This window comes from Globicephala melas, chromosome 9 (genome assembly GCF_963455315.2).
Source record: "Globicephala melas chromosome 9, mGloMel1.2, whole genome shotgun sequence".
Classification (NCBI taxonomy): Eukaryota; Metazoa; Chordata; class Mammalia; order Artiodactyla; family Delphinidae; genus Globicephala; species Globicephala melas.
In genome coordinates this window covers 3,284,669-3,307,290 of record NC_083322.1, presented here as the reverse complement: position 1 = coordinate 3,307,290, position 22,622 = coordinate 3,284,669, and the positions used below count along the sequence as shown (strand labels likewise).

At 42.2% G+C, this 22,622-nt stretch overlaps 1 protein-coding gene across 5 annotated transcripts in view; it reads left to right on the top strand.

The window, feature by feature from the left end:
• The window catches only part of DPP6 (dipeptidyl peptidase like 6), a 1,029,560-nt gene that overhangs the window by 720,109 nt on the left and 286,829 nt on the right, over nt 1-22,622 (top strand). For all 5 annotated transcript variants that reach the window (XM_060305069.2, XM_060305068.1, XM_060305071.1 and 2 more), the window contains exon 5: nt 12,423-12,497. In XM_060305069.2, the coding sequence (XP_060161052.1) occupies nt 12,423-12,497 (75 nt within the window). The remainder of the gene's footprint in view (nt 1-12,422; nt 12,498-22,622) is intronic.

Below are 22,622 nucleotides of genomic sequence, written 5' to 3'. Positions count from 1 at the left end.
TTACACATATATGTATTCTTTTTCATATTCTTTTCCATCATGGCTTATCACAGGATGTTGAGTATAGTTCCCTGTGCTACACAGTAGGACCCTGTTGTTTATCCATCCTATATATACTAGTTTGTATCTGCTAATCCCAAACTCCCAATCCTTCCCTCCCCCATGTTTTTAATTTTTAAAGTACATGAGTAGCATACCTTATACTTACGTCTTTAAAAGACCTGAAAAGAAATAAAGTAGCAGCTTGATCTTTCTGGCCCCAAACATGCTGTTCTCTTTAGGTGAGGGGTGGCCTGATGCCACTGTCCTGTCACACCTGCATCTCATCATTTGACATTAAGGGAGAGTCTTCTCTGAGCAAGGCCCTGGGCTCCACGAGATGGGTGGATGGATACAGGATTTGTAAACCACAATGTTTACTCCTGGGAAGCTTTCAGCCCAGATCTAAAGGAAGTCAGAAGATCTAAATGAATGGAATATATTCTGAGTTGAGGTCCCGTATGGGATGGGAACAAGGTGAGGAAGGAGAGAAGGGTATTGGTGTCGACAGTAGTTGAGGGTGTGAAGAGGGAGCGTTCCAGCTGCCCCTGGAAGGCGAATGCAGTCTAGAGACAAGTGGGAAATGGCACCCTGGCAGCGTGAACAGGCGGAGTAACAAAAGTTCGTGGGTAAACCATGTAGCGAGTTGTCTTGACCTGGTGTAGCCTGACTGGGAGGGGCTCGGAAGGCTGGGGCTTAAAGGCCCAGGAAAAAGAGCAAGTCATCAAGTACTGTTCTTAGCGGGCTCATCTTTACTCTGTAGGAAATTGGAGTGGATAGGTTTTTCGAGGACAAGTGTGTGCTTTAGGAAAGTAACTCCAGACCAGTATGAAAGGAAATTTGGAGAAGAGAATGATTCTAGGCAAGGAGTCCCCAGGGGCTGCTTCAGGTCCAGATGAAGAGGAATGCGGCCCTGAATGAAGGCAGGAAAGCGGGGAGTGGAGTGGGTGTAAGTCTGAGTGTGGAGGTAGAATTGAGAACAAATGGTGACATTTTGTGTGCAGGCGGGTGAGACTGCAGCAGTGGTCTGTGTGATCTGGGGGTTTTGACCCTTGTTAATGGGAAGAGTGGCAATCTCAGAGACACGAAGTCCGGAGAAGTAAGGCGTGGCGGAGTGGAAAACCAGGGACACTGAGGAAGAGGATGCTGCAAGGTTTATGCAGGATAAATCAACTAATAATTGATATTTCAGTGCTTACAATGCAACCAGAATTATCCTAAGCACTGTACATATATCATCTTATTTAATTGAAATCCTTAGGAATCCTGTGAGCAGCAGTACTTTGTTACTCTTGCTTTGTAGATGAGAAAGCTGAAGTGTATGGAGGTTAAAATAACTTTTTCTCGGGCTTCCCTGGTGGCGCAGTGGTTGAGAGTCTGCCTGCTGATGCAGGGGACACGGGTTCGTGCCCCGGTCCGGGAGGATCCCACATGCCGCGGAGCGGCTGGGCCCGTGAGCCATGGCCACTGGGCCTGCGTGTCTGGAGCCTGTGCTCCACAACGGGAGAGGCCCGCGTACCGCAAAAAAAAAAAAAAAAAAAAACTTTTTCTCGTAGCTGGGAGCGAGAGCTGGGAGTCCTGAGAACTGAACTCAGCTTTGTCTAATTCCAAACAAAATTATTTCTAAATTGCGTAAAGTATCCAGCTGCAGCCTTTGTGCCCACAGGGCTCCAGAGGGAACTGAGGCCAGCATCCCACGGCTGAGAAGGGTGCCCAGCTTCAGAGGTGTGTTCATACCTGTGGTCCATCGTCACATACCACAAGATTGCTCCTGGAGGCTGCTGCATGTTGCCTAAAATAAAGATTACAGATGCAAAATAGTGTGTCAGCTTAGCCTAATGCAAAAATGCTGATGCCCCTGAGTGCACAGAATGATCCATTTTCAAGGTTAGAGAGAATTCAGCTTGTGAAACCATCTGGACGCTTTTCTCAGTGGTTGAGCATTCATCCTCCTTTCTCCTGTTCTATAGCGACTGCATGTTCCGATTTTCTCTGGGAGTGCTGGGAGTGGCACCTGGGACTGTCTGATTCCAAATGAAATGATTTTTAGGCGAATTAGGAGCCCAGGTGCAGGCTGTGCTACCTTGTCCACAAGTTCCCCTCTTCCTTATTGACTAGGGAGGGTGAGATTACAGTTGTCCATTTATTTTGTTTAATACGTGTTCCCCTAGAGTTGCACAAAGTGTCCTCTTAGAAATCATTTAATCTTGTCAGTGTTTGGCTTTTGTTTTATCATTACTAATCTTGTAATTAGTAGTGATACTAATTATTAGGTTTTTTTCCCTTTATGAGGAGATTGTTTTCACAAAACAGCCTATGGATATATTGATGCTTTGTACTCTTCATTTACTTTCTATTACTTGATAATTTGGAGCATTCTATCATTTTATCTCTCTCTCTCCCACCAATGGCCACCTTTCTTTCTCTGCATTCCTAATCACATACATATTTATGTAGTACAAGAAAACAAGACACAACCATTTAGATATGCATCTCACCAGAAACAGGCCTATAGTTTTATATATGTGTGTGTGTGTGTGTGTGTATATATATATATATATATATATATATATATATGGAATCCTCATATATGTAGACCAATATTTTTTAAAGTCAGAATAATGTTATTAAAAAATTGTGTTATTGATAACTAAATAGCCCTAAATAATGCAAAATGTAAACTATACACCAATCTCACTAGTGAGCATAAATGCAAAAATTGTAAATAAAATATTGGCAAGTAGAATTCAGTCATGTATCAAAATCATAATGTGCTCTGAACAAGTAAGGTCTAATCATGACAACGATGTCATGAAATCAATCAACAAAATTAATTACAACTGCAAAATAACAGAAAAATACTTATGATTATATCACAAGATGCTGAAAAGCCATCTGGTAAAATTTATCAACCACTCCTAATAAAAATTCCAGGTAAGATAAGAATAAAAACTGCTTAAATATGGTGAAGACTATTTATCATGAACCAATTAGCAGTGAAAACATTTCTAAATGGCAAACAATAAAACCATTTCAATTACAGTCAGGAAGGAATAGTCAACATCATCATTAATATTTAATATGTTCTTAGAGATCATGGGAAATGCAGTATATAAGCAAACTACATGATTGGAATAGGAACTGGGAAAAACTTATATCCCTCTTTCTGATAACATAATTCTATCTTAGAAAACCTAACAGAGATTAGTTTTTAAAAACTACTGCAGTTAATAAGAAAATTTATTAATATGGCTAAATACAAAAATACATAAATAAATCAATGCCTTCTCTCTTCATTAACATAAGTATCTAGAAGTAGAAATGGAGAAAATACTCCATTCACAATAAGAACAAAAACTATAAAAAGACCTAGAATAAATCTAAGAACAGCATAAAAGAATAAGCAAACTATAAAATCTTGTTGACGATTTGGAAAAAAAAATTAAAGATACAATGTAATCTTAGGTGAGAATATAGTATTTAAAATGTTAATTCTCTTAAGATTGATATAAAACTTTAACATAATCCTAATTAGAACTTTGAAAAAAATTAGTGTTGAACATTTGATAAAATATTCTAATTGACATATATGAGAATAAACACCTGAATGTAGCCACAGAAAGTTTCAAAATATATGGTAACATGTACTCCTTTACCTGATATTAAAACACATAATAAACATATTGTACTCAACTCAATCACAGTAATAACTAATACTACTAATAATAGCTGATAGCACCAGGCATTGTAATTATGTCATTGAATTTCACATCAACCATGATATTATCTCCATTTTACAGAGGCACAGAGAAGCTAAGAAATGTTCTAAATTTCACATAGTAAATGTTCCAAGCAGAGTGTGACTCACAGGCTCTTTGACCCCAAAGTATAAGCTTAAAACCATAAAATTTTGCATAGGAATAGCCTAGAGAGCAGTAAAAGACCAAATAATTCAGAAGTGGGTTTCAATATAAAGGGTATTTGATATATAAAAATCATTGGGGGAGATGATCACATAATTAGAAAACAATATGAGCATAACTTAACTCTTTATCTACAAGGAAATAATGTCTCATTTCACAGGCATACAAAATTAATTTCCAATTGTACTAAAGATATAAATGTTGAAAAGAATCTATCATTTGGTTTAGTACAAAAGAGAGAAAATTTTTTAAATGGAAAATCCAGAAGCTATAAAAAAGATAGCCATATTTAACTTACCATAAAAGAGTTTTAAGTTTCAAAATTTAAAAAGGCAGAATTGGTGGAAAAATAATGGACAATATTTACAATCCAGGTAACAAATAAAAGGCTAATATCTACAGTCTACAAGGAGCTCTTTCAAATTGATCAGAAAAAGACAAATAATCTAAAATAGACAAAACATTGCAGGAACATCCCTCAGACAAACCTGAAACCAAAGCCTACTTTGCTTGGGAAAATGTATCTTTGATTCATAGTCTTGGTGCAAATGTTTAGGAAATGTGCTAAGTGAGTTTTGCATCCATTATTTGCACCTGGTGAAAAGGTGGACATACAGCCTATAATTTTCACACCCAGGGGGCATGGGGACTGAGATTGTCAAAAATGAGTGAAACTCTACCTAAGAATGGCAGTGATAAGCTTCTCAAACAGCCTAATGAAATTCTACTTGTCTCAAGTAGTATCACTGGCAGCTGACCCTCCATCAAGAGATGTGACCTATGATGGTTTTCAAGTGCAGAAAGTTGGACTCTTTGCTGGTCTTGCTTGGTGTTATCTTTGTACCAGTAACATGATTGCCACTCTTATAACAACTGAGGATATAGTCATTCATTTATTCAGCAAATATTTACAGAGATTCTGTTAAGTGCCAGTCACTGTTAGGCACTGGGAATACAATATGGCAAAACAAACTAAAATTCTCTTCTCGACATTTGGTCCTGGCTATGAGAGTATAAGCTGATCATTCTTATACTCTCCTAACACAACTGTAGAACAGGGTAAAATATAGGGTAAAAATACAATTTTCATACATTGGAAAACAGGCAGCTCACACGTGTGATCACTGAGAAAAGGAAAACAAATTAAATGAACCAAACAACCAGCTGATCTTCTGCATGAATGTTCTTGCTGGACTTCAGCACAAGGAGGAAGACAGAAGTCCTTCAGTCTTGCTGAGTTAAGGAGATCAGAGTTCATGTGGAAAAAAGATGGCTGCAGTTTATGAAACAGACATCCCAAGAGGAGGAAGCTAACTAAAGGATACTTGAGAAATCTGCATAGTGTCCCCTTTGAGACTTTGGTTAATTGTTGATCTTTATTTATAAAACGTGAAACAGCACAAGGCAGGACAAAATAAAGTTTCAAGTAAAGAGCAAAACTATAGGACACTTTAAGAGGAAAAATTCCCAGAGCTCATACATCACCAGGGATCATTTAAGTGTCTCCCGGCCATGAGATATTAAGCAGAGACTCCAGAAGAGCAACCCCTTAAGAATGAGGCTCACCTAGCCCCCAAAATCATGGTTATTGTAGAACAGCCTTTACAACATCTTCAAAACAAAACTGAAAGAATTAAATTAGTCCACAAGTAATTAACTGCCTGTCATAGAAAGTCCAACATTCTTTGAAGGAACACAAAAAAATCCAAGATTCAACAAGAGAAAATTCAAAATATCTGGTGTTATTTCTTAAATTACTATATATACAAAGAGGCAGAAAAATGTGACCCATAATAAGGAGAAAAATCAGTCAATAGAAACAGACCCACAAATAACAGATAATGGGATTAGCAGAAAAACACATTAAAACTGCTAAGATAAATATGTTCCAAATGCTCAAGAATATAAAGAAAACCATGAGTATAGTGAAGAGAAATTGAAGATTGTAAAATACGCAAATAAAATTTCCAGAGATGAAAAATAAAATATAAAAATTTAAAACTCCAGATTAATAGCTGATTAGACACCACGGAAGGAAAAAGTAAATTAAACTTTAACTAATAGCAATACAAACTATCCAAAATGAAGAACAGAGAGGAAAAAAATACATTAAAAAACCCTGAACAGAGTCACAATGACTTGTTGAACAATATAAAGTGGAGTAAGATACTTGATATTAATGCCCCAGAAAGAGAAGAGAGAAAAGACAAAACACACTTTTGAATTTTTACCACATGTGGTATAAAAACTCAGTAAACCCTGACCATAATAAACATAAAGAAAACCACACCAAAGCAAGTTACACTATGATAATCAAGTTTTGAAAACCAGTGAAAAATAGAACACCTTAATGGCAGCCAAAGCAAAGAGACATTTGTACAGAAGAACAAACATAAGTGTGACAACAGACTCTTCACCAGACGCTATGCAAGCCAGAAGAAAGAGGAGTGACACCTTTAAGGTACTGGGAGAAAAATAAAACAGTTAATGTAGAATTCTATATGCAACAAAAGTACTTTTCAAAAATAAAGATAAAATAAAGTATTCAGAGATAAAATCTAAGATAATTCATTGGCCATGTACCTGCACACTGAGAAATTTAAAGGACATTCTTTGGAGTGAGAAAGCTTTTACCAGATGAAAAGTTGGGTCTACATAATAGAGTGACAAGTGCCCGGAATGATAAATGTGGTCAATGTGTGGCCAGGCTTTTGATGGAAATTTCGGTAAAATGAATTAACTAGCCCTGAAAACAAATACATCTGTCTTTTTATAAAAGGGTTCTTTAAATGTGATATATATCCAGCTCCTCTTAACGTTATGTAACCTTATGTAAGATTTCTGAACCTTTTCTCCTACTCTAAAAATTGACATAAGAAACACCAACATACACACCTAAAATCTTTGGAACGTGTTGTAACTTTTCTCAAGCATGTCACACAGGGCCAGAAAGCTAATCCAGTAGAGAATGGAAAATAACTGCAGTGTGAAGGACAGATTTTCCTCATGTCCCCGTGTTTAGTATGTACACAAGCTCCCCTTATTACTCCTAGAGGATTTTAAGATTAGTTTTAAAAAGCAAGACCCAATTATAAGCTATCTATGATATCTACCTTAAATATAAAGACATAGGTTAAAATTAAATGGTTGTAAAAAGATATACCATGCAAACACTAACCAAAGTAAAGCTTGAATGGCTAAACTAATATCAGACAAAGTAGACTGCAGAGCAAGGGATACTACCAGAAATAAAAAGAAAGATTTCATAATGACAAAGGAGTCAGTTCATTAAGAAGACATGAGAATCCTGAAGGTGTATTCAACTAGCAATAGAGCTACAGTGCTTCAAGCAACAGTTGCTTGAACCAAAAGCAGAAATGGACAAATTCACAATTGTAGTTGGTGATTCAAACAATCCTCTCTTAGTAATTGATAGAACATGTAGAAAAAAGCTTAGTAAGGATACAGAAAGTCTTGAAAACAGCATTAACCAACTGACCTGACATTTGTAATCACACCACTCAACAGCAGAGTACGTATTCTTTCTGAGTGCACATGGAATATTTACCACGATAGACCATAGTCTGGGCCATTAAAATAGCCTCAATATATTTCAAAGCTTGGAGATTATACAAAGTATGTTCTCTAGCAAATACAAAATTAAACTAGAAACCAATAGCAAAATAAAAATCTGGAAAATATCCTGATGATTAGAAATTAAACACCACACTTCTGAATAAAAAATTGGCCAAAGAAGAAATCAAATGGAAATTAGAGAATAGTTTGAAATGAATGAAAATAAAAATACATAATATCAAAATATACGGTATGCAGCAAGGCAGTATACTTAAAGGGAAATTTATAGCTTTAAGTGCTTATATCTAAGCTTTCACCATAAGAAACTAGGGAAAAAAGAAGAAAAAGTAAACCTAAGTACACAAAAGAAAGGTAATAAAGAGAAGAAATCAACCATATAGAAAACAGAAAAAATAGAAAAACTAAAGAGTACGCAAAGCTGTTTTTTGGAAAAGATTAATAAAATTGATGAAGAACGAAGACAAAGGACAAAACAACCAATATCAGGAACAGAGGCGAGACCATCACTACAGATATTACAAGGATAATAGAAAATATTTTGAACAGCTTTCTATCAATAAATTTGACAACGCACATGAAACAAATAAATGCTTGAAAGACACAGATTATCACAGTTCACTGAAGATGCAGCTGGCAATCTGAATAGTCCTATGTTGACATAAAAAATCTAATTAATAGTTTAAAACCTCCACATATAGAAAATTCAAAGCCCAAATGTTTTCACTGGTGAATTCTAGCAAACATTTAAGGAAAACATAATACTGATTCTACACAAACTCATAAAACAAATAGAAGAAGAGGAGGAATAATTTCCCAAATTATTTCGCGGAGCAGCACTACTCTGAAATAAAAACCAAGCAAAGATATCTGCCAGAAAAGAAAACCACAATTTCCCCCATGAACACAGCTTCAGAAATCTTCCACACAATATTAGCAAATCACATCTAGCACTATATAAAAGGGGTGACACAACATGGCCAAATAGAGTTTATCCCAGGAATGCAAGTTTGGTTTAATGTTTAAAAATCAAACAATGTAATTTACCATATTGACAGATTTAAAAAAGCTAAACAACCTAATCATCTCTCAATAATGTAGAAAAAGCAACTGAGAAAATGCAACATTCATTATAACATTCAACATTTATTATAAAAACTCTGAGGAAACTGGAAATAGATAAGAACATCTTCAACCTGATTAAAGGCATCTACAGAAAAAATGCACCACTAATATCACACTGAATAGTGAAGAGTGAATGCCTTCTTCATAAGATCGGGAAAAGGTGAGGTGTCCACTCTCATGACTTCTACACGGCATCATACTGGCAGTAATTGGATATAAAAAGAAGCAAAAAGCATCCAGTTAGGAAAGGAAGGAGAAAACTCTCCACAGGGGAGAAGAGTGATTATGTAGAAACTTCTAAGGAATCTACCAAAAAATACCCACAATTAATGTAATTTAGCAAGGTTGCGGAGCATAAGGTCAGGGTACCAAATTCTGTTATATTTCTGTAAGCAATAAACAACTGGATATTGAAATTAAGATATACATGTGTATTTTATTTATATATATATGTATAAAATATCAATAATACTAAATACTTAGGGATAACTTTAACAAAATACGGACAAGATCTGCATGCTGTAAACTACAAAACATGGCCAAGAGAAATTAAACATTGTTTTTGGAGAAAACCCTCCTTTCAAGGAGCTTACATTCTAATGAAGAAGACAGGAAATAAATAAATGTAAAATATATTTTATTTTAGATAATTATTATTCTAGGGAAATAAGGAAAGAGAGTTATAAAAAATTAGAGGCCAGCCTGTTAAAGTTTGTAGATATAATGGCTATTCAAGGACATGGAAGTCCTCACGCCAAAGGTGACTTTTGAAGAAAAAGATGAAAGAAGTGAAAATCTAGAGTTTCAGGCAGAGAGAAGAGCAAACACAGTGTTCTTGAGACAGCAGGGCCTGGCTTGCTCTGAGAAGGTGTGGACACTGGTGAGATGGGAGAGAGAGCGGATGGGGACCCTGGCCAGGCAGGGCTACTGCTCAGCCAGAACTTTGACTTATGCTGTGAGTGTGATGGGAGGCCGTGTGGGTGGGCTTCAAGCAAGGTGCAGTATCATGATTTACATATTTAAAAGCTGGCCCTGGCCCCTGTGGCTAGCACAGACTGCAGTGGGGCAAAGACAGAACCTGGAGATGCAGCTGGAAGGTCACTGCAATAGCTCAAGAAAATAAGGCCCATGCCTTAGACTGGTGTGGTGGCAGCAGGGAAGGAAGGGTTCTGAGTGTCCTTTGGTGGTGCAGTGTTCTCTGATCAACTGGATCTCAGGTGTGTAAGACAGAGAGAAAGAGAAAAGATGGCTAAGAGTTTAGCCAGAGCAGCTGAGTGAATGGGGTTGCTACATCTGAGATGAGCAAGGAGCTGCCAGGAGCTGCAGGGGGAGGGGATAGGATGTGAGGGGCTTGGTTTTATGCACATTGACATGAGGTGCCCATTTGATATCCAAGTGGAGAGATGTCAGGGAGGCAGTTAGATAGACGAGTCTGAAGGTCGAGGTCAAGTCCAGACCAAGTTGGGAGATCTGGACAGAGACTTGACTGTCGGAATCCTCAGCAGGTACGTGGATTTTTAGCTACCAGGCTGGATGATATCACCTGGGATGTGATTTCTTATGGAAGAGTAAAGAGGTCCAAATAATGAGTGTTGGATATTCCAGGATTCAGAGGTCAGAGGAACCAAGGGAACCTGCAAAGGGGCATGAAAACAAGCAGCAAGGGAAGTAAGAGAGAAACCAGGTGTACCCTGGCCGCCAAGTGAAGATGGGGTTTGGAAGGAGACAGTGGTCAGTAGCGCCAAGTACGGTGAGAGCTGGGGAATTAGCATGACATTTAGCGACTGAGCCTCTGGTAACCTTGAGAAGAGCGGTCTTGGTCAAGGTGGGGTGAAAACATGATAGGAGCGAGCTTAAGAGAGAATGGGAGAAAACTCAGCGTAGGAAATACTTTCAAGGAGATATGGATAGACAGTTCTCTGAAGATAAAATCCACATTGCCTAAAACATCTCCAGTGGGGATGGAATGTAAGCAGTGAAATAAACTAAGCTATCAGTGAGGCACCACTTCACACCCATCAGAGGGTCAAAATGGAAGAAAATACAGTGACTTCTTGCTGCCAAGGAAGGGAAGAATGGGTGCATTCCTACATCCGTAGTGAGAATGTTCATTTCAAGAACAATTTTGAAAAGGAATTTGGCAATAGCTATTTAAAGTTTTAAAAAAACTTATACATCATCAATTCTCCCCTTAGAAATCTACCCTGTAAAATAATTAAGTCATACACACACCAGTAAAGATATCTGGATGAGGACCCTTATTACAACATTGTGTGTAATAACAGCAGACTGGAAACACGTCACAGTTGACCTTCATCATTCACGGCTTCCATATTTGCAGATTCGCCTTGTGCTAAAGTTTATTTGTGACTCCCAGGTTAATACTCAGGGTGCTCCTGCAGTCGTCCTTGGACACGTGCATAGTGGCAGAATATTGAAGTCCATTGTCTTCAGGTGTCAAACCTCGTACTATAAACAAGTGTTCTTTTTGTGGTCTGTGTAGTGCCAAGTTTTTCACATTTTTGTGCTTTTTATTGGTGATTATGCTGTTTAAAATGGCTCACAAGAATAACGCTGAAGGCCTGTCTTGTGTTCCTAAGTTCAAGAAGGCTGTGATGTTGTTTTTCTTACAGAGTAAAGACGTGTTAATGAGCTTCATTCAGGCACAGGCTACAGTGTTGTTAGCCATGAGTTCTGTGTTGATGAAAGCAATATATACTCAGTAAGATGTCTTCAAACAGAAACACACCTAAGACAAGGTTATGTACTGACTGGTTGACAAAAACACTGTGACCAGAGGCTCACAGGAACCTAACTCTGCATTCCCCTAGGAACAGGATTTGTGGAGACTTTCTAGAATGTAACTGCCATGAATAACAAGAACCTCTGTAGCTACCCTTTAGTAAGGACTGAGTGAATGAAGATATAGCCACACCACAGAATAGTATGCAAGCTTTAAAGAGTGCTAATTCAGGCTAAACCTTAAGTTATTGTCACGTGGGAAAACTAAGGTGAGTGTTGTGTAAGGTGACGTCATTTTCAGCTGCGGCTATACATCTAATGCTTGCGTGTGGTCCTATGATCATTTGTAGAGTGATACACGCCAAGTTGACAATATACGGCTTTTTCTAGTGGGTATGAGGGTCTGTACAGCAGTGGGAGTGCATCAGAGAAGATGGGCAAGTTGAAGGGAAATAGCATTTTCGATGATTTCATTTATGTAAAATTCCTTGTGTGCTCTGAAGAAATTTGAAAGAAAAAATGATAGCCCTCTATACACTGACTTGTGGGTCAGAATCCATGAAGGTGAAGAGGCACGTTGCCAAATCATGTGTGGAATGTGATTCTATTTTAGGAACAGATCTGCTTACTATAAGCTTCTAAGTATAAGAATGAGCAAAAGAAAGTGTGTTTAAAGATACAGAGAGATTGGGAGTCTTGTGTGAAAAGGTTATTTGTTTTTATGTTTATTTCTTCTGATTTGTTTCAGCAGATACAATATGTTTTGTTGAAATTTGAAAAAACTACAAATAAAATGTAAAATAGCATTAATTAACTGAACACTATTTGGTTAACAAAAAAAGGATGTAGCCATTTTTAATGGACTTCAGCAAGTTGGCTCCATACTAATTTTATTAGCAAATTTTGAAAACGGTACCACAGGCACAGTTTCACTACAAGGTTTTGAGTTATGTTATACGTAATACTTTAAAATTCTTTGTTCTTTGTTTTTTCTTTTAGGAATCGTTAAGAGCTGTCAGATACGAAATATCTCCAGATAGAGAGTACGCTCTTTTTTCATATAACGTGGAACCAGTGAGTACTACTCTTTTCTATTTATAAAAAAAAATGTTTCTTTAGGCTAATACCTTATTAAGTATTTTTCCTTGAATCTCTATTCTTAGTGATCTTTGAATCCTGTAGTAGTTGGTGAGTCCTGGGTTAGTCTCTTTTTATGCTACACTGCCACCTAGGAGAGAGGAAAGGTATGAAAATCTTTTTGGCAGAGAAAAAAAAATCCCTACTTTTAGGGCCTAGTTCATAGGATTTTCTTGGTGAGATGGTGAGAAGTTGTCTTTTTATAGATTTATTTTACCCTTTCGTGCAATTATTTTCCTTGCCATTTTTCTCAGTCACGCCATACATTCTATCCTAAGAACAAAAAGTGAATGCCAGGTTCGCCCTAAATTAAAATCAGCTGTTATTGATCTCCTAGCCATCACAGTATTCTAGAGAAGACTTGAACTATCACTTTCATTATATAAACCCCTGTTTTAAGCGCTTTCTATGTGAGTCTCCCATAAAATTTCACCAGAATCTTGTATAAAATCTCACCCTGGTCTTTAGTGGCAGCCTAAAACTCAGGCTTTTTTTGTTAACATACTAATATTTTAGAGTTCATTTTGGCTCTTTAAATGAGCAAGAAGGTGAAGTGTATTTGTGTAAGTGAAACATGTTCAGCTTGTAAGAGATATTAGCAGCTTTCGAAATGTGCATCAGTGGAACTTTATTCTCTGGCAAATGAAATGTAGAATTCCACTGCCTTTCTAGCTCTCTTGAGACCGTTCTAATTAGAGTTTGGTGAAGCTTCTGTGAGATGTAATGGTACCTGCGTCATCATTCAGGGCTGAGTAGCTCCTTGCTGAGTTTGAGAGAATCTTCTTCCCCTGGCATGAGACAGCCCAGTTTGTTAAGTTACATGCCAACGAGGAAGCTGGGGTTTGCATAGAGATGCAACTCTAATTCTAGAAATTTTAGAATTTCTTCTAAAAGTTACTTGTTGACAACTGGATTATTTCTTGGAGATTTCAGTCTCAATTAAAATTTCAATTGGAGAGTTATTCCTCCAAAAGTAGATCTTTTTTTAATTCTCTATCTTAAATTTTCCATTTACTAGTTTTTTTAATGTCCGTTATGTAAAAGTTTTCTTTTTATCCATCTGAATCCTTTGGAACAACTGGTCAGCTTCATCTGTTTGATCAGGGAAGTCAGTGAACTTAATGTACTGAAAACCAACTTTTAGCCTTGGGACTCTGCACATCCTACACCCAGCCCTACATACCTCTAAGCGTGATGTCCATGGCTCAGAGTATTCCAGCTCCTTTCACCACCCATGGAAGCTAGCAAAAATATAACCTCCACTCCTGAATAAGAGAAAACTCCCAGTAGATATTTGAAGGACTTTCATAGGAATGGGGTAATGAATTTGTTCTGGGTTGCTCCAGGGAGACAAAACCAACACCTGAGTGAGAAAAGCATAAAAAGATAGATTTCAGGTCATCTTACCAGAGAATCTTTTAATGATGAGAGGATCCCAACAGTGGGATGAGTTACCTTGTTTGGTAATGAGCTTCCTGCTCCTCAAGACTTGAAAACAAAGTTTTATATTTGTTCAGAATCTTTTAGAAGAGATTCTCCTATCTGCTCATTTGGAATACGTTGATCTAACCTAGGACCCTATGTTCTGTCCATCGTAGAATTCTCTACCATCCTCCTCCTTTCTCCCAATGCTCCTCTGGAAACTGTGCCCTGGGATCCCATTGCCACAGATAACCATTTAAGGAAAGAACATTTTGCTAAATCTGAGTCTTCACCATGCAGAACGCTGGCTGTAAACAAGAACCTTGACTAACCCTTTCTCCCTGTGCACTGTCCCTTGGCCTTTGCGGTAGAACTGTGATCAACTGAGGGAAAATGTAAAAAATTTGGAGTGGATTCAGCTATATTTTAAACTATAAAAATGATTAAAGTGTTGAAAATGTGTGCTATGTAAAAATATCTATAGAAATGGATACTTTTAACGTGAATCAAAGAAGTAACCCTTGGGCTTCCCTGGTGGTGCATTGGTTGAGAGTCCGCCTGCCGATGCAGGGGACACGGGTTCGTGCCCCGGTCCAGGAGGATCCCACATGCCACGGAGCGGCTGGCCCGTGAGCCATGGCCGCTGAGCCTGAGCGTCCAGAGCCTGTGCTCCGCAGCAGGAGAGGCCACAACAGTGAGAGGCCCACGTACCACAAAAAAAAAAAAAAAAAGAGTAGCCCTTTAATTGACCTCTGTGCTTCTCCTCGGGCCCCTCTCCAGCCGGTCTCCCCAGTGTGGCCAGATAACCTTAAGACATCAGTAAATAGGATCACGTGGGTCTCTGTCCCCCTGGCTCTCTCCTGAGACTGGTGGCCTGCTCCAATTCACGGAGGCCCCAGGCCCCACCCCACACACGCCTCCGCCTGCTCTTCGCAGCCATGTCGCCTCCTCTGTGGTTCCACCATGTCATGCCCCTCCTGACCTCAGGACCTTTGAACTCACTGTGCCCCCTCCCACCCTCTCTGAAGCCTTCTGACCATAGGAAAGGGACACTTCCCGGTGGGGGAAGAAGCTTGTTTGTCTGTAGGCAAAGTGGCGGCACGATCATTCAGTTTCTTTTGATGCATCCTTTTATTTTTCCCAATAATGCGTAAGTGCCATGACAGAGGAGTGGGGGGGTCTGTAGAGCCAAAAAGGACGAGCTGGCGTCTCAGCCGCTGGAAGAAGGCCTTGCCTTTAACAGCTGGGGGATTAGCAGGCTTGTGGGGTTTGTACCGATGAGGATGCCGTGAAGGCAGACCGCCAGGTACGTGCTTTTCCCCAGGAGCACTTACCTGCCCAATCCTCAGTCCCCTGGTGTCACCTGGGGCTGGAATTTGTCAGGTGAGTGAAATTGGGAGTTAAGGGTGTTTTCAAAGGAGTGATTATCGTGATGGACCATGGAAACTCACCTGCTCATGGAGAGAAGTAAAGCCAGGAGGGGCCGTAGGTAGAAAGTGGGGGGGTCTTTGGTCAGGTCAGAAACCTGGAGGGGAGGAAGGGTGAGCAAAGGCAGCAGAAGGATCAAGTGTGGTTATCAGAAAGTGCGTGTGAGATGCTGCAGGTCGTGCCTCGTGATGACAAGGTCAATGGAAGAAAGAAAGACAGGTGAGGGGTCGGTGCTAACGGTATAGGACACACGTACTGGAAGTTGGGGGGTGTGACCTGGGAGAGGAGGGAGGATTTAGGGATGGGCAGGGGAAGGACATTTCTCCTACATCTTCCAGCCCTTGGTACATGGAAAGGTGGGGGTGAGATGAAAGAGTTGCTCCATTGAAGAGAGGGCGCTGTGACCCGCCGAGAGCCTGGAGTCAGCGAAGGCACAGGGGAGGAAGGGACAGCATTCAGGAAGAGACCACTAGTCAAAGGGCGGGTGTCTCAGAGGACATGGCGGAGGGTTTGAGAAGCAGAGGATGGTCCTGGCTGCAGATGCTGAGCATCCGTGAAGAGAAGGTCCTGAGGAGGTGGCTGCTGCAGCGTCTGGGCGGCAGTGATGGTGTTGTACTGGTCGTTGCCAAAGACCACCATCTGGAGGAGGGTCTCTGAGCAGCCCCAGTTAACCAGTGAAGTTGTGTAATGAGTAATAAAAGAAACGAAGAAATGGAAATAAGAAGAGTGGGTTTTCGGAGGGGCACGGGGAGGTAGGAAAGAGAGCACACTTAATTGCTTTTATTATGAATGGCCATCATTGTAATGTAGTGAGGGGAAAAAGAATGACTCAAATTCTTGGGAAAGATCTTCATTCCAGTTTAGCAGTCCGTTATTGTGGGTGAGCTCGTTAACAACAATTATAGGCAGAGACTCAGACCCAAGCTGCTGGGCCTTCCAAACAAAATTTAGGGCTCAGAGGCTCTTACGGGGCTCATTCTCTCTCCTTGGTGTTTAGAGCATTTTTATGTTACTTAAAACTTGTAGGAATTAATCATTGTTGTAAGTTAGGACCAATTCCATTTGTGATTTTCAGCTCCAACCGCCGTCAAAGAAAATGATTTAACAGAATGTTATGAAGATGCCATTCAGAGTATTACCAATAGCACACACATCGCCATTTTAGTTCAGGGGTAAAATGAGACAACCCATTTCTAGAAGCAGGTTAGGACATGCTTTTGCTTTTTCTCTAGGCAACTAAACTTATTATTTTTATAGTAACAGGTAGACTTTCTTGAATGTCATTTTCAAGAGTTTATTGGGTTCCCACTTCTTTCTTCGTGTTTCCCACAGTAAGTAAGCTGTGTAATTGGAAAAACCCCGTGATACACTCTGTGCACGATACAGCAAGTGCCTTGGGAATTTGGAATTTTATTAAACAATGGGATTTAATTTTCTGCAGTCTTTTTCCATCTTACTGGGTTTCTTTACTCCTGAGTGTTATTTTAGCAAAAAGCCTGAAAGCAAGAGAGGAGGTCTTCAGTGTTGCTCTGTCGTGTGATAACGCACACGACTATCCAGACTTGGCGGGTTTTACGGAGGCACCTGCTCTGGTGGGACTTCCAGCCAAGCCAGTAACCACAGCTTTTGAATCTGTAGAAATTAATGAGCAGGAGCAGAGCGCTGCTTGAAGCATTCCTAGACTGGGTGCTGCCCTGGGCCTGTCGGTGACTTGCCTCCACTGGATGGTGGCGCCAGCTTAACAGACGAAGTGCTGGTGTTTGCAGGATCTGTGTGTTATGTATGTGCGCTCGTGTGTACATGCGTGTGAAGGGGTAGTAAATAACTTCCACTAAAGCTGAGAGAGGACGGGGGGAGTGTACAGTGTTATTCTTCCAACAGCACAGCCATCTGTTGTATGATTAAGAAGTTATAAACTGGAAAGTTAGTCCTCCTTTTAAGCGGAAGGAGAGTGAGCTAGTCTCACCACTCCATGATCCAGCTCTCTACCTGACCTACGCACCACAGCTTTGAGGGGTTCTGAAATTTTTTTGGCTTCCAAAAAGCTACCAAAGATAATTAATCATCAAAAGAAGGAAATCCCTTTCTTTCCTTAACATTGGAATGAGGAAAGATGAAGGGACTGAAGTTCATGAGTAGAATTTAGTTGCTACTTAGCTCTGATTACATGATTCCTTGGATGAGAAAATAAGAAAGAATTAGTGAAATCATCCAATAGTTTAATCTATATAATGTCACAAGAGTCATTTTTACTTAATTGCCCCTGTCCTGAATTAACCGATAGTTTTGACAGCCTCCGGGTTTTCTTAAAAAGCCAGGTAGGAGGATGCTGTTGGCATACTTGCCTTTCAAGTTGATGTGACTTAAGTACCAGTCACAGCCGCTGCTGAGGGTCACCAGGCAGCCCAAGGGGATGAAGCATGTGGGTCCAGCATGAGAGGAGGCCCAGACGGGAGCAGACGGGAAGGGAGCAAACAGGTCCTGGGGCCAGTCCATCCACATGTATTTAAATGCACATTCCCTCTGAACCCCTGAGGGAAAAGAGGATCGTGAGTGAAAACCTAGGAAGGGTTAGGAAAGCAGGAGCATGAGAGCTGCTTCGAATGATAAGTATCCCTGTAAGCACAGCAGCAGAGAAGAGAGAGGCAGACGCAGTAAGGAGAGCGAGTTATCAGCATGACCCTAGGGACACCCTGGGGAAAAGGAGGATAAACTCCCTGTATATCCTGGAACAAAACGCTTAGACGAGAGAACCCTAACGGGCAGGCACAGGAGAAGCACCAACGGAGCCTCTGGGGATTCGGGACCAGGGAAGCCAACGCAGGAAGGACTGGTGAGCAGTCTCTGGTTCTGTCAAGAGTAGCAGCCAGAGGAGGCTGGGGGAGGGTTGTGTTTCGGACTGAATGTTTGTATCCCCGACATATTCACATACCAATGTGACTGTATTCAGAGATGGGCCTATAAGGATGTAATTAAGGTTAAATGAGGTCACAAGGGTGGCCCCTGATTTGATAGAATTGATGCTCTCATAAGAAAAGGCACCAGAGAGTTTGCACACACACACACCCAGGAAAGGCCCGTGAGGGCACAGCAAGACGGACGTCGCCTACAAGCTAGGAAGAGGGCCCTCACCAGAAATCGAACCTGCTGGCACCCTGACCTTCGAGCCTCCAAAACTGAGAAAATGAACTTCTGTTGTTTGATGCACCCAGTCTGTGGTATTTTGTCCCAGCAGCCCGATTTGGGTGCCATGAAATGGGTGCTGCTGTAGCCAAGCCCTAACAGTGTGGAGACAGCTTTGGAACTCGGTGATGCACAGAGGCTAGAGGGGTTCCGAGGTGCCTGCCAGGAGAAGCCTGGATTGCAGAGAAGGCACTGTTGGTAGAAGTGTGGGCTGAAAGGCCGTTCTGATGAGGTCTCAGATGCTATTGGAAACAGGAAGAAAAGCAACTCCTGTTGTAAAGTGGCAAATGATTTTGGCTGCACTGTGTTCCAGTCTTCTACGGAAGATAGAGCTTGTGAGCCATGAAACTGGAAACTCAGCTGAGGAGGTTTCTAAGCAGGATGTTGGCGGTGCAGCCTGCATCCTCCTGGTGCTCTTGGTAAAACATGAAGGGAGCAAGATGAGCTGAAGAGGGAATGGTTGAGAAAAAAGCAACCAGAACTGAAAGATTTGGAAAGTTCTCAACCTGTCCACATTATGAAAAGTGAGAAGGCTTGTTCTGAAGCGCGTGCTCCAGAGGTCCTGAAGAGCCACTGATAAACAGGTCGGCGTGGGTGTGAGCCACGAATGTCATCAGCCACTCAGCAGGGGCAGGAGCAGAGACGGGGTTAAAGCAGCAGAAACACTGCCCTCTAGGACTACGGGCACAGAAAAAATGGGGCAGAATGAGAGGTAATGCCAGACCTCTCAGATGCTACAGGAAGGGAGCGCAGAGCTATCTGGCTGCAGACGTGCTCCAACCTTTGAGAAAAGGGATGAGAGACCCTGAGGCAATTCAGAGATCTTCAGGGCTGGGGTCACCTCTCCAGTTTGGGGGGCCAGGATGCCCCGCCTAGGGTCTCAGGGGCAGTGCCCCCCTGCTGAGAGCCATGAGGGTGCCGCTGCCACCCCACCAGGCCCAGGAGGAGGAGCAGAGACCCGAGAAGGATTATTCTCGGAACTTAAGATAGAAAGGAACTTGCCTTGCTAGGTTCCGGGCGTTCGTGGAGCCGGTGACCCCTTTCTTCTTTCTGATTTCTCTCACTTGGAATGGAAATGTCTAGCCTATGTCTGTCCTACTGTTGTATTTTGAAAACACATAACTTGTCTGGTTTCACAAGTTCACAGCTGGAGAGGAATTCTGCCTCAGGGTGAATCATACTTGGAGTCTCACCCACACCTGATTTAGATGATGTTTACGTGAGACTTTGGACCGAGACGTACAGCTGAGGTTGGGATAAGTTAAGACTTTCCAGGCTGTTTGGATGGGATGAACGCACGTGAGAAGAACATGAATTTTGGGGGACTGGGGGTGGAAAGCTATGGAAGCTGTGCTCCCTCAAAATCCATATGTTGAAGTCCTAATCCAATGTGACTCTACTGGAGATGGGCCCATAAGGAAGTACTACTAACTTGAGAAACTTAGTATCTGGCAATGGGGCTCCTCCCTGGGAAGGTAGTTAAGACTCCGCTCTTACAATGCGCAGAGGGCGTGGGTTCAATCCCTGGTCGGGGCACTAAGATCCCTCATGCTGCAGGGTACGGCCAAAAGGTAAAAAAGAATAATAATAATAAAATAAATAAAACAAACAAACAAAAAAACCTTAATGGATCAGAACCTGCACTTTAAGTAGATCTGGATGAGACTTGTATGTGCATTGAAGTTTGAGACGCGCTTTTCTATACAACAGTGACTCCCAATCACGTTCTGGTCCAGGTCTCTCACCGGTCTCCAGGTCGTATATTCTGCTGTCCCCTGGGGGCCCCTAGAGACCTCAGACCCCTCATGTGCAAAGTGAACTCATCAACTACACCCCAAATTGGCCTCGCTTTCTGTGTCCCGCATGTTAGTGCGTTGGGATAAGCACCACCAGCCCCTAGTCCCAGGGCCCTGGGCATAGGCCTTGCACCTGCGTGCTCCCCCTCCACCACCTGGCATCGTCACTGCGCCCTTGCCTTTGAATTTGCCCACTTGCATCTGCCCCCATTGCTGCTGCCCCAGGAAGCCCACCTTCATTTGTTGCCTAAGAACTACGTTCGCCTCCCAAAGGGCCTCTTTGCCTTAGGCCTCCCTCCCCAGCGTCCACAGATTTAACATGTTCTCCAACCTGCCTTCAGGGTGGCCTCCAATGCACCAGTCAGATTATCCCAGTCCCCAGTTTCCATCCCTTGGTTTCCCCTCGTGTCTTCCTGCCCACATCCTCGGTATCGCTTTCAGGAAGGGGTCCTTTTGGCTTTGACACGTCTCCATCTGTGACGTCCAGACCTGTTTCAGCCCCTGCGTGACCAGACCTCCCTCTGGCCTTCGCCTTCACCGCTGCAGTTCTCTCTGCCAGGAACACTGCCACCCCCACCTCCGTCACCCCAGAGCTCCTGCAAATCCCTCCCGTAGAAAGAGTGTGCAACAGGGCGCTAGTGCCCCCTGTGCAGACCACAGGGTCCACAGCACTTTACTTGAAGATCCTCAGAGGTGGCCTTGCACGCTGGCCGTCCCATAACGGATCCCCCACTGGTCTTCAGTTCGCAAATGGAAGACCCCAGCCCCACCTCCACGTGGTGGCCCGTGACCACTCAAGCCTCCTGGGCTGTGAGCACAGGGGAGGATGGACTGCATTGCCCAGGAAGCCCATCGTGGCAGCGAACAATGTCAGCTCCCACGATTCCAATTCCCTGACACAAATGCACTTTTGTTAAGCTGCGCGTGTACAAGAGGTGTTTTGCTGAAATATCTTTTAAAGCCTCTTGTACTGAGGAGGCTTTTAATGTCATAAATATTTAAGAACACTTTGTGGCTGATCTCTGTAATTATTCAGCTCAGAATTCACACAGAACTGCTGCCTTTGGTGGACTCTGGTTACGATGCTTCTCGACCCATCTGAAGTATCTCCCTGGATTTCAGTTTATATATAACATGACGAAAAATTGAATTGTTTCTTTCTCATTGTTTAATGTTGATAGCTTTTTGGGGGGGTGTACAGTTCTATGAGTTTCAAAACCTGTGTAGACTTGTGTAACCATCACCGCAAATCAGGATCCTAAACAGCTCCATCCCCTGGAAAACCCCCTCATGCTGCCCCTTTGCCTTCAGGCCCTCCTCCACCCCGGCCCCTTGCAACTAGCGACCTGTTTTCTGTCCCTAGTTTGACCTTTTCTAGAATGTCATATTATAAGTGGCAACAAACAGCATGTAACCTTTCCAGAGTACCTTTAAAGAGGAGAGTACCTTTTGATGTCCAAATATGGAGAAAATCTAAGGCTTCTTTGGAATATTATTACCTGCGCTGTTTTTGCTGGAAGAACTTATTGGCTGTTTTGGTGAAGCACATGACACCAAGTTGAGCCGTAGAAGATGTGGTGACCGTGTCCTTAACTTCGATGTTGAAAATCCAACAGGGCTTTAGTGGCTGTACCCTCTGCACGGGGTGGGGTCTCTGCCTGTGGAGTGTCCGATGACAGTGCGAAGAGGAACCTACGGGCTGCCAAGACCAGGCTGAGCGGAGAGAGTCACGACCACGTCTCTGAGCGGTGACTCCAGGGCGTTCTGCGGGGAGCTGATGGGGGCACGGGGGCTGGAGCAGCGGTCCGACTTTGGTGGTCAAGTGATGAAGAAACGAGAAGGGGAGAGGCATTCCAGATGGAAGAACCCCACGAGCACATGCTCAGGGTGGGATGTGCCTGGTGATCGTGGGCAGTAAGATTTATCCTCACCGTGCACCTGGAGCAGCCAGCGCGTGAGGGTGAGTCTGTGGAGCTGACGTTGGCAGGAAGGCGGGTTGCGACCAGACCGACATGTTTGGGTTGATCCTTTGTGCTGCCATCTTGGAGAGAGAACCACGTGGCCGCTGAGTGGGAGGACAGGGAAGTGACGGGGACTCAGCCACCGTGTGGCCTAACAGACCAAGGGAGATGTTGGTGGGAGGACCCCTGAGAAAGCTCGGCTCTCTTGAAGGAGAGACGGACTCCCTCTCGACCGTCCTCGCCTTCAGGGAAGCTGAGATGTCAGGCCTGAG